This window comes from Anas platyrhynchos, chromosome 7 (assembly GCF_047663525.1).
Source record: "Anas platyrhynchos isolate ZD024472 breed Pekin duck chromosome 7, IASCAAS_PekinDuck_T2T, whole genome shotgun sequence".
Taxonomy (NCBI): Eukaryota; Metazoa; Chordata; class Aves; order Anseriformes; family Anatidae; genus Anas; species Anas platyrhynchos.
Window position 1 is genome coordinate 27018409 of NC_092593.1, and position 12914 is coordinate 27031322.

Genomic DNA, 12914 nt, shown 5'->3' on the forward strand with positions numbered 1-12914 from the left:
CACACTACTCCACTAGCTTTGCCCTTTCTTGAAGCTGGTGCTTCTGCCTGCTTACCTTCCACTGCTTCCTCGGTCAGCAGCCTCTGCTGTTAGCTAGGCGATCACTGATGGATCTTCCACTGGAAGCCAGCAGAGCTGAACTGTCAGCAAAAACACTTTTTGAGCTCTGAGATCAGTTCCTTCCCAGGATGTTGTGTCAACTTCCCCACCTTCTGCCTGCCATTAATTTCACTGGGCCCACAGGTCAAACAACTGACCAAAAATCTGGAAAACAGCTGACGGTCAGAGAAGCTCCTACACAGCATGTCCTCTCAAAGGACACACTCCTGGCCTGGTCCTTTTGAGTGGCTGGACCTGCTTGACCCAATTTGTGGATTTTTGATCAGTCCCCTGGGTCACTGATTTTCCACTTGAGGTTATTGGTTTGACCCCCAAACCATGGGTCACTTGGGAGGTGTGATATGGCCCCATGAACTCTGAACTCATCAGGAGCCTACAAAAACAGCAACGAAGGGGAGAAGAATTTCATTAGGGCCTCCTCAGAGCTGGCAGTGTCTGCCGAGGGGAAAGGCAGGGGTTGTTTTGCTTCTTGCAGAAATAAGCATAGCAGCTACAAGGGGCTGCCAAGTAGAAAGGGCTTGGTTTGAGTTGTTACGGCAATTTCTTTAAGGGTAAACAACAGCATATACTTTTACACCATAAGCTATCAAGTGAAAATGCTGTTTTTCCAGAGGAACCCTGCTTTTGCTGCCTGGAGCAGCCCCCAGTCTCCCAGACTTACTCCTAATGGTAACAGCATTTCTATAGTCAGAGCATGGCATCTAGAGATCATTTTTCTACCTCAGCAAGTTTGACTTTCTGAGGACTAACTTGAAGCACTTGGGGAGAAAAGGGCTGTTTTCTCCTGTATTCAAAGACGTGCCAAATGGAGGTTCATGTCAGAGACTCCCCAGGCTGGTCGTTTGCACTGTGAGCAGCTCCCTGAGAGCAGGCTTCACCGGGCAGGGCTAGTAGGTGAGGAGGAATTAATCCTGAGGAAATAAATCAGCTTCAGCATGCAGTGTTGGTCATAAAAGGGAAGCAAAGTGTCATTCTTTGTGGATTTGCATGCAAAACACCCCCTGGATCATCAGGGGAAGTGAGCTGCAGAGGGTGGTACAGCCACAGGGATATTCTTCATGAAATTTCCCCTGGTCATGATGACTAGAGGCTGCCTTTTGGGCCAAGTTACCAGGGTTTACCCAGCTTTTGCTCATGAGAGGGTTCCAATACTCATTTATTAGATTCCTGATTATATTAATGCCGAGGCTGCCAAAAAAATTGGCACACCTTCCCATCCTCCTGGGGATTTCCTAAAGGATCCATGTGAAGTGGGTTCAAGCCTTGTCTCTCTGCACAACCTCTCCTCCAGCTGCTACTCCCCAGCTCTGAGGAAGACACTCAAGAACAATAGCAGCTCTGGGTATTTCCCAGATAAACTGGTTTGAAAGAGAGCAGCTTGCATATTTATGTAGTTTTTAAGAAAGATTTTGCCCCTCGTTCATGTTCCTCTGCAGTCTGCCTACACAGCAAGAGGTGGTATAACTGTAAGTGAACCGATGGTGCATTTCAGTTTTCTTGCTTAGGTAACAGCAATGAGGACTGTGTGGCACAAGCTCAAGATGCTTGGGTGCATGCCTGAGGTCTCTGGCACATCTTTGCTGCACAATTCTAGGTGAGAGCTGCCTGAATGTGCTGCCTCTGCACACACTTCCACCCAGAACTGGACTGCCTGAGCTTTCCTGGAAGCAGCTCTGCCGGGAGCCAAGCAGGCTGGCTGGATAGCAAAGCGCATCCCCCTCTTCCTGCTGCATCCAGACCCATCGTGTGAGCTGAGGGATGAGCTGTGCTGAAGGCTCGGGAGATGATGCTGGTGGCTCGGTCCTGTTCTCTGCAGTCATTTTGGTACCAATTAATCTTGATTTTGTTATTCTAGGGTCATTCAATTTTGTAGTTAGATCTCTGTCCAAAAGCTGCCTGGCTTCTTGGTGAATTCTGGATTTATGTCCAAGCTCAGTCCCATTTTAATGTGATCCACAAGAATTTGGTTGATTACAGCTGCTGATGAGAACATCTTTAAAATCTCATAACCAGGATCTCGAGTGTTACCCCTAATTAAAAGGTGATGGTTGTAGGTTTGACATTTGTTCTCATTGCTTTGCTGCTTGACACAAAGCAGTTCTTAACATTGCAGAAGCCCTTTTAGATTGGATGTGCGTTTTTGTGCACAGAAGCATTAAAAGCTGTGTGTGATGGGACTAACTAGTGAACAAGTCTTGATAGAGAAATACATGGAGCAACTCTTCGGCCTGCTGTGGAAATAAGGCTTCGTTGCAAGGCGTAGGTGTGTGAGCAGAGATAGCAGTTGTCTCAACACATGCGGTTAGGAGTCCTTTCAGTATCTCAGAGGGTGGCTTCAGGCCCTTCAGCACTTTGTCTGGACTGTCTCACAAGGAGAGAGAGGGGGGAAAAAAAGCCAAGAGTGCCTGTCTTTTATAATGTTCTGTTTTTAAAGCAAAAAGTCTCTGGGGAGCATGGGGTCCTAAAAGTCCAGGGCCTGGAATTCTTCCTTTTGCTCTTTCCATTTTAAACAGGAAACATTTGCACTAAGTTATTCCAGGGGGAGAATTGTAGGTTCATTTCAAGGCAGATAATGTTTGTTCATTGCCTATGTCCATGATTTACCCCATGGGCTTAAACGAGTGCAGCAGAAAACCACATGTTTTGTTTTACTTCATGCAAAACAATTTCAATGGAGTCTGGGAGCCCAGATTAAGAAAGGGGAGGTGAGCTTGTAAAATCTCTGTGTGAACAAAAGAGAGGCATTGATGAATTGTGCACACCTGATCTGCTGTACCAGAACGATGACTTTTTTTAATAAATCTATGGAAAGGCTATTTAAACATTTGATGAGTTTAGTCCCAAACCCACAGAGCAGGTGTAATTGATTTATATTTTCGGCCCCTGTTTTGGGTCAAAGCCCTGCCTTCTTCCTTCAGCTCACACTTGGAGAGGAGCTTCCTGTGCAGTCAATGGGAGGTTTTGCCTAAGTGCAAAGGCATTTGCAATCAGACTGGCAAAAACTCCTAATTGAGTTGAACTTTTGTGGGTATTCTGGCGACATGTCTGTGAGAACAATTATTTTTGCCATTTCGAAAGTATCACAAGTTAAGCTGTACTAGGAAAAATACCAGTCCTTCATTAGTGCAAATCATGGAATTAAGATGCAGAAAGCTACAGAGAGGGCTCGGTGGCACATCCTCAGGGATGACATGTTCACATGTTGCTTTTCACGTGAACTAGAGCTTGTCAGATCCATACTGATGCAGATAAGTTACAGACAGGTTACAGAGCTGTTGTAACATCGAGCCTTCCAGATCACAGGAGTTTTTTTTTTTTGAAACCCCATTGGCAGCTTGCCCATTGCACACAGGTATAGTAGCCTGACATCCCTTGTGTTTCTTCCAGGAGTTCCAGTTTTTCCAACTGTAATGTTTGGAAAGCTTTACGGTCTGACATGTTAGGAGAAAAAATAGTGGGAAATGGCTTGGAAAGCGTGAATATTTGTGCATGTAAAGCTTATGGGATTTGCAGACTTGCAGACCCAACTCATCTGTTTATCCTCAGGCCAGATAAGATTCAGTCAAACATGCATTGTTTAAAGGAGCTTTGTTTCCATTATGGCAAATGGATCACAGGAGGCTGAGTTTGGGAGCTGAAGGGCTCCAGTGCTCCCCCATTGTAAAAGGGCCGTGATGTGTGCTGGACCCTTCTTCCAGCGTCCTGGGTGTTGCAGACTTCTGTAGCTTGCAGGTGGGAGGGTTGTTATCCTTCAGAAGTTCTTTTGACTCATCTGGACAAGTCATGGTTGAGGTGGCATTTCCTTTCCCAAAGTACACATAGACTGTGAGCACAATAATGTGTCTCTAGGCTTGCAGACTGCCTTTTTATGTGCTTTATTGTGTTTTTCCTCCTCAGGCGTGGACCTGCAGAACCACTGGAATATTTAACAGGACCACGAGTAATATACAAAGAGAGAGATCTTCCCTACTACCAAGGAGGACAGCCCGCTGTCCACCCGTCGAAGGGGAACTACATCCGCGCACCAGACACTAGAGTGGCAGAATTGAGGTACCCCCAGTACTACCCAGCCCAGCCCGTTGCAAACCAGCACAAAGGTCCGCTCCGGCAGGACGTGCCACCTTCCCCTCCTCAGCCCCACCGTGCACCAGCTTATAACGAAATTGTCCGACACCGTGGGACCAGTCCAGACCAGTACCAGTACAGGCAACAGGATCCCAGGCAGAAGAACCCCATGACAGCAGCTGTATAGCCACGCACTGGACTTGCCAGCACAGCCCGGGAGGACTTCTGTTGGACCTCGGCCTTTTAGAGTTGTTCCACGCGTGGCTGCCTGTAAGAGTGGCATTAGACCTGGAGTCGTTTGCACTGAGCTGGGCTCAGCAGAGGTGCTTTCTAACAGGCGAACTAAAGCCGCGGGAGGTACGATGTGTTTTGAGTACGTGAGGTACCAGACAGTTGAGTATTTTTTAATTCCTTTTTTAAAATAGAAAGTGGCTGCTGGAAATGAAGCGCAACACTCATTACACCTCAGGGCTATTTACCGAACCTGGCTGCACCTATGCAGCACACAGCTGTCTGCGTAAGGGCAGCGGTGTCACCGGAGTTTACTTCAGAGCACTGGTGCAGAGCCTTTAAGTGAGAACACAGCATGCAGTGCGGTCTTCTTGCGGAGCTGGGGATCTTGTGTAATCCATCAGCTGACCAGGGACCTCGTGGGGTTAGCCGCCACGTTCCAGGCTTGTTCAGATCAGCAGCTCTGCGTCTTAAGGATGCTGCATTCCCAGATTTGTAATCTGGCCTTTGTCTTCCTCTTTCTATTTGATGGTGGCAGCAGTTTATCTTGTAGCCTTCATTTTTTTTTGCAGTTTGCATAGCAAGATTCTCCTCTTGTTGCACCTGCTGCACTTGGAGTAAGGCAACAAGTTTTATGCACCATGCTTGAGCAGGCTTGCAGAGGACAAGGCAGCCGGCCATCTGAGAGGTGTGTGTCTGGGTGCATGTGCGTCTGTGAACACTTCTTAGTTACACAATGTGCACTCTTTACATATAAACCCCAGAGAGCAGATCCTCAGTTGTTCTCAGCAAGAGTCACTCTCGGGTTTTCAGTGGAGCTAGCCTGTAAGAAGTGGCTGCGGAGGTGACCGCGGGCGTGGAGTCCCTAACTCCCGTTAACATATCAGGTGCTGCTTTGGCTCAGGCAGGACAGCTCAGTTCCCATCCCGCTGGCCAGGAAGACAGCCAAGTGCCTGCCAGTGGCATGCGAGTCGATCAAGTGCCTGCGCCCTGCCCTCGCCAGCCTGCTGCCACAGGAAGGCACCTGTCAGAGCGGGGCTGCCCGCAGCCTCCGCAGAGAAGCTCAGCCTCAGGCGGTGCCACGTGCCAAACGACTCCAGTTCCTGCAGTCAGGGGCCAGCAGGGAGAGAGGCTTTTCACAGCGAGAGGTGAGGAAAAAAGCGAGGAAAGCAACAGGGAGAGCTTTGAAACCTTGGGGCCCCGGAGGAAGAGGAGGGAATAGCTGTAAGCGGTGAGTTATTTGCAAGAGTACATGGGAAGAGAGGAGGTTGGAGGTGGGTGGGTGGGGAGCTGGGGGCACGAGATGCTGGGCTCCTGCCCGGCTCTTTGCCCCGTGCAGCCTGAGCTCGCTGTGCACCCAGCCTGCCAGGAGGCCAGAAATACATGACGGCAGCCACAGAGACATAGCTACCTGGCCCAGCAGGGCTGGGGGCCCTCAGAGGTTTATCCCAAGGATGTTGTTGCAGGGAAACCATGCAGTCTTGCCACCTAGCAATATGAAGTTGCCAAGTGCCCTTAATTCCTCAACTTCTGTCTTTTGGGAGTGTTATTAAATAGTTTGGGCTCTTCTCCTCGTCAAGGAGAGACTGTGACCTAAGCCAAGGATTAAGTGCAAGGATTTCTTTGATGTCTTTTTGACACCTTTGGTATGCAGCAGATTAAATCACATAGGTCACTTCTAGGTGTTAAATGTCACAGGAAGATCTATCCTGCCAGGAGTGTGCCCCTTTACTAGAAATCCCTGGGAAAAGGCCTCGTTAGAGTAAGAGATCCGTAAGGCGCACGGGGGGGCGGGTTTGTGTGCTGCTGCCTTCCAGGAGCCACAGCCGCAGCTCGTGGCCGTGAGAGGGTGAGCATTTATCCCTGCCAGCCCATTGCCTGTGTGCTGCCAGCGCCAGGAAGAGTCTGGGAGCATCTGCATCTGCCCTGCTGGCCCGTGGGCTCCTGCAGTTGCATTCACACCGACCTCTCCCCACCAGGCAGGCTGGAAGCAGGGGGAGAAGCAGCCTTGGGGTGGTGGGGAGGGGGTGTCTCTGTGACTCAGAGGCAGGGCTGGGCTCCCCGGGGCAGGGGCAGGCGAGCTCGAGATCCAGTCAGGAGGAAGCATCGGTGGGAGGGAGAGGAATGCAACCGATCATGAAGCAAGTATGTTTGGTTCTTACTCCATTTCTTTCTGCCCTCTTCCCTAGAAATGTAGGAGGGAAAACCTCTGGAGGGAGAGGTTGGATGTAAAGCTGGGTGTCTCTCGGTGCCCTCCATAAATAAGGCACATTCCCCAAGGAAACTCTGCCTTGTCGCATACGTGCTGTACGCAGCCTTGTACTCCTCTACAAGAGTTTTAGATGCTGTAGGATACTCAGCCAGGACTTGGCAGCCACAGGGTAGATGCTGGTGTTATGAAGCCCTGCTGAAAGTGAAGCGAAAACAAATTAAAATACTTTCCTTTCCCTGCTTGAAATATAACCCCTGATACATTTGATCCAGCTGTAAAGAAACTAATATGTTTGCGACAGTGGCTTTATCAAGCCAGGCCACAATTAAGAACAGCTCTGAATATAAGCTACTGCCTTTATAAATCACTCTCAACTAACCCTTCAGATGGCATCGCAGCACAGTGAGCAGAACTTATTTACGGTATTTCAAGAGCCAGGGCCAAATAAAATCTGGATGGAAACAGCTCCTGGGTTATTTATAGCCTTTGAAGGACCTGCACAATTGTCTCCCCGTAACCTGAATCTTCCCTTAACAGCTCCCCTTGACTGCCTCAGCTCCGCTCGGTTGAGGCGGTCAGATCAAACCAACAACTTCGGAGCTGTTAATCTTACCCAACAGGTTATTAAGCGATGCTTCGGCTGTTAGATCAGTACAGAGCTTCTTCCTTCCAAAAAAAACATAAAATAGCTACAAGCGTAATATATGGATGCATCCTACAGGCGAGGAGCTAAGGAGGAAGAGCAGGCTGTCCTAGCTGGGGGAACAAGACCAAAAAGTATCACAGAGCATCTCCTCGATCTCTTGTGCCATTGTTCTGAGAGAGAATTGCTATTTGCCGGTTTAATATCCGATAGAGGTATGGTATTTTCAAAAGTATGATGTGTAACTACAGTATATATAGTCAGCTTCTCTGCAGTGTAAAATGTATGATTTTAGCACCATATTGTGGAAAAATATGTACCGTGCAGAATTCACGAGGTGCTACAACTGACGGTTGAAAATACACACTTGCAAAAATCCAAAAGAGCCGTTAAGTAACAAGTTGTTCTTTTCCCCATATGTCCATATGTTTGGGAAAATTATGAGTCTGAAATGCTCTTGACACGTAATTGCCTCGCACTCCCTCATCCAAAATGTGCCAGTCCAGCAGCACAGCTCCTGACGTAGAGGGTGTGAAGGGAGGGCTGGGGCTTTTGCGGCAGGAGCGGCGTGCCATAAGTGTGCGTGTGAAGGGGAGTCAGGGCGAGGGGGAGAGGCACGCTCCTGCCTGAAGCTGGAAGCTTTGATTTCCTGAGCTGGTGCGTGCAGCCGGCAGCTCTGGCCCTGGCACGTGGCCAGCCGGGCCCAGCAGTTGAAAGATGAAGATATACGGGGAGAGCCTGTGGATTTTCTGAGTGACCACCCACTAGTGACCCATGGTCTCGGCCTGGGAGCAGACATTACCACTGTGATATAATATAAGGCAGGAGTCTCTAGGCACCCCCTGACTGCATAAAGAAGTAGCAATTGTCCTTTGTGGGGAAAAAGAGGAACTAAGCATTTTAATTAAAAAAAAAAAAAAAAGCTTCTGCCTTGAAGAATTGTGTGCAGCTCTGCATTCCGATTCACTCCAGCTTCCTGAACTAGAAATAGCTTCACATGCTGCCTAATCTTTTTACAGATGAATTGTGCTACCTCCTCCTCCCAGCCACCACAGGTTTGTTTATCAGAAGGTTAGTGCTGTGAGTGAATTCCACCACGTGCTCTGCCAGGGCCACATCCTGATGCTCTGCTCTGAGCAGGGGCTGCTTTGCACTTTCAAAAGGCCCTACACCTGTGCTCTCTGCCACTGTTGTTCTGCAGAGTCTCTAAGCCTTAAGTGCAAAGTTAGAAGCACTCTTTACTGTCTGAATTTAAAAACACACTTTTTTAGACACTTCTGTGTTATTTTGGCGGAGAGGAAGGTGTTTATGGTCCTGACAATACCCGTATGGTTAAGCAAAAGTGATTTCAGAATCATGTGTGATTGTTTTGTGGGAGAAATTCAACACACAATTTGAGAGTTTTTTTCTAGTACCACATCAAAGATTTTGATCTTTTGTTACATATGGCTATACAAATTTTACCTGTTTTATTTTGCAATAAAATAAAGGCTTTAAGACTATGTATGATTATGTATTTGCATATTGAGTCTTTCTCTTCTTTGTATCTGCAAAGTCATCCTCACCTCTGATGTGATTTGATGTTAGAAGACTGTGTGCGATCAGGCCGGATCAGAATTGGTAAGGTGACACCAACAGAACAAACCACAGCAGCCACGTGCTGACTGTAGAAAAAAAAAATACAATCACCAAGCTTCACTTGATTCATCATTAAATCTGCATTGTCTTCAGTTGTAGAGAGACGGAGTCCTGATTTCATATCCCTGAGAGGTGGAGAGAGAGAGAAAGAGAGAGAAGTCCCTTGCCAACTCAACGAATTCAGCTTAGGCAACTGCACGCTCATTGCTAGAGTTCCCCAGGCAGCTTCATCGCAACACCCAGCCCTTGCTGTCAGTGAGGAGTGAGCTGTTCTGCGGCCGTGTAGCCTGTACCAGGTCCAGCTAGCTGTGGCTGTATTTCAGCGAGATGGCTGCAGCACTATCTTCCCAGAGATTTAGGACTCCTTGAAAGTTTTACACAGGTACTTAACTTGAGGTACGTGGGTCATTTTGCTGAAGCTGATGGCACTACTTCTCATGCTCCAGATTATGCACAAGCATAAATCTTGGTAGGATCAGATCTATGGGTTGTAGAGCATACTGAGATTCAGGCAAGGGTGTTATGTTTATGTTAGATGATGTAATATTCAAATTAGTACATATTTAAGTGAAACGTCACTAGAATGGGGAGGAAAGAAAAGAATGTAGCATTTATGAGATGCAAATTTTGCTGTGAAGAAAACGAAAGAATAAAGAACAAAGTGGAGGGATAGAAAAGTACAGAAGGTTTACAACACAAGATATGGCTAAGTTAAAATGAAGGTGTGCTGCATTCCAAAACATTTTGAATGCAGATCTTGGCATTTATGGCAAAGACACTGTTCATGGGCAACTCTGGGTCCATTTTAGCCCATATTAAATTATAATTCATGTAGACACCAATTTTAAAAGTTATGGAGTCGTGATTTGCACTCATCGCTAAGAACTGGACAGATAAAACACCGATGCCTGAGTTTCTCAATCTGCTCAAGTTATACAAAGTGTCAAAAGATAAACTGAGAGTGTATTAAAAACTGAGAACTCAGTGATCAGAATTTCAGGAAGTGCTCCTTTGGGAGAGACAGGATTGCTCTGGGAATCAGATAGAAGTGATCAAGGAAAAGTGGAAAATGACGGAGAGGCAACTGGAGCAAAGGAGAAGGGATAAGAAATTAGAATACGGTGGAATGGGGGGCAGGGGAGAGGGTTGGGGAGAGGGAGCATGTGATGGAGAGGAGAGAGGATTGTCCCTGACGTGCAGTTCACATGCCAACAAGGAGAATGACACTTCCAATAATGACCATTGCTCCCCAGTTCCCGCTTGGGACACCAATCCACTAAGCCCAGCAGGTCAGGAACTGTTTGTAGCACAAAGCTGTCCCTGCCTCAGGGAAGAAACGGAGGGGCAAGAAGGAATTGTAAGGAAACCCATTAACAGGCCCAGGGAGAGAAAGACAACCTTTGCTGCCCCCTCTCCTATGTTACATCTTGCTACCCAACTCTCCAACCTGCCTCCCTTCACCTCTCTGGGTATCACTGCCACCACTGCATCCCCGTCCCTCACAGATTCCCCCCTCTTCTCAGATCCACCCTGAGCTCTCAAGTCCCCCCAGAGCAACGTTGACCTTCAAACACAACTTTTGCCTTCACTGCTGAGAAGCCTTGGGCCATCTGTGGCTGTAGGTAACCAACACCAAGAGTTTTCCTGGCACCCGAAAGCGATACAGAGTCGAAGCATGTGGCCTCGGGAACAGGCGTTCCCGTGCAGCATGGGCTGGGGCTGAGCCACCGTTACAGACAGGGACAAATTGCGGTCACTTTCGAATCAGCTGCTTCGTGGGTATAGATTGCAAGAAAGACACAGATTTTTATCTCCACGGTCGTTTTGCTTGTCTGGAGTGAGCCTTTGACGTGTACGAAAGCTGTTCTATTGCTGGCCTGGCGCAAAATTGCTGAACCGGTTTCAGGGGCCAAAAAGGTGATTGTAGTCTTTAAAAACGGAATTAATTCTCCAAACGTTCCCAAAATATGCCTGACAAACTAACCCAAGACAGACGAGTTGGCTGTGCTCACAGAAAAAAAAAAAAAAAAAACTCAGTTCAGAGGAAACAGCCCTGCTTCGCTTTTCCAGAAGAATATCTGCATCTGAAAGAAAATAATTTATTGGGAAATATGTACAGTAGAGTAAAATTGCAAAATAAGATATTCAATGGGGATTCTATATAAAACCGTGCCCTTTGCCTCCAGCAGGTAATGAATAAAAATGATATAAAGAAGCAATGAACTTTCAATGTTTTATATTTAAAATACATTTTGTGAGGAAAACAATGTGCCATAGAAACAGGACTGAAAGGTTCTCCAAGATAATGCCAGCAACTGCAAGATGTTAGCAGCATTGTCGTGTAAGTTTCAAGGTGTGGGTTTTTAATTTTCTCTTATGAATCACAGAAGCAGTCGTGAAAGCTATCATTAAAATTCATTACAAGAAAAGTAAACTTACATTATAACCAACCCATTCTTCTCCAAATTCTGGGTACTGGTTAGGAAGCACTGTCTGCTTCTCTGCCAACACCTTACCTATGCAATGAGATTTAATCTCTAGGCTCTGTTAAATCTGAGTTTTCATACATCGCATCCTTCAATCCAGAGTACAAAAAAATAAAAAAATAAAGAAACCAATATTGCTAATCTAAATTGCAGCCTAGATTTTCAAACCAGCAAGCTATGATTTTAAGAGGCTTCATCTGCCATAATTTTTTCTAGGAATGAAAAGAGAATAAGTAGATCAAATATGAAGAAAGCAGATTATAAGTAAATAAAAGTAAATAAAGCAGCCCTCATTTCTTCCCTTTCCCCTTCCTCCTAAGTATGTTGCTGTACAAATACATACATGCATATATATTTAGGTATTGCTGCTTTTGATCTAAAAAAATATATTTCCAGCCATTCCCTCTCTCCAAAGGAAAGAGGAGTCAGGAGGAACAGCAGTCTATGCACATGAGAAAAACTGGTGAAAACGATGCATGAGTGGATGGACATACAGAACAGCCGGGACTGAGCCATACTCAGCGAAGCGAGCAGGAGGTGTTCAGACAGAGCAGCGTTTCCACGTGCCACGTGTCGGCCCAATGCCTGCATCTCTGTAAGTGGCAGTTGGCAGAGGTGGGCTGGGTATGCAGGGAGGTCCCTGCCCTGCCTGGGGAAGGGGTGCAGCAGGTGAGTGCTGCAGGGCAGGCACCAGGGCCATGGCATGGTGGCAGTGTGCTCACTGGCCTGGCCAGGATGGGAAAGGTTGAAACCAAAGCATAAATGAGAGTCAATCCTGAAGCTGCTGTAAGGTGATGTTAAGCAGACTGACAGCCTGCTGGTTATTCAGTATGCAGAGGAAATCAAAGGTGCTCTTAGCATGTCCAGTTGGCAACTCTACATTCAAGTTTGGCCAAATAAGTCACAACTATGAGAATATTAGGTTTGAGTAGGGTATTTGTGTCCATGAGGAGGCATGCATATGCTCAATCATGGAATGCGTCTCTCCTTGCTTTCCTCCTTGTTCCTCGCTTCCATCCCTTACGTGGAAGCACGTTCCCTGTCATTTTCTTTATGTATAAGAAAAGGACACTGAGGCCTGAGTCCAGAGAGCATTTAACCCAATTACGCTGCCAGGCTGCCCTTCCTGCCCCGTCCCTACCTCCTAGCACTTGGTCCCACCCCATCCTCCACGCCTTTTCTCCTTCCCCAGCTGTATGGGTTTTCATTGCTGTGAGAGGACAAAGATAACAGAGCTGCTATTGGAAAAAAAAAAATCATTTTTCTTCATTGGGCTGTTTTTATCATGGGCTGTTTCCCAGCGCAGTCCCCCAAATTGCTTTAATAGCACAACAGAGTGGATAGAGCAGTGATGGGAACAAAGCTGGGAGGGTTAGGATGAGTTGGAAAGTGCTTAGGTTGTCGTTGCTACAAAACAGAAAAGGAAAAGAAAAGCAAGAATGCTAGATCACAGCCAAAGCGCGATGTATTTAGGGGCTTGGATTGGAAAAGCCAAGCACCATCTTCTGCAACGGTTACA

At 47.0% G+C, this 12914-nt stretch overlaps 1 protein-coding gene across 7 annotated transcripts in view; it reads left to right on the forward strand.

Moving 5' to 3' along the window:
• Positions 1–8784, forward strand: part of PARD3B (par-3 family cell polarity regulator beta) — a 399043-nt gene extending 390259 nt beyond the window's left edge. For all 7 annotated transcript variants that reach the window (XM_072041064.1, XM_072041061.1, XM_072041062.1 and 4 more), the window contains one exon: positions 4018–8784. In XM_072041064.1, the coding sequence (XP_071897165.1) occupies positions 4018–4372 (355 nt within the window). In that variant the 3' untranslated portion in view covers positions 4373–8784. The remainder of the gene's footprint in view (positions 1–4017) is intronic.
• Positions 8785–12914: the final 4130 nt, after the last annotated feature.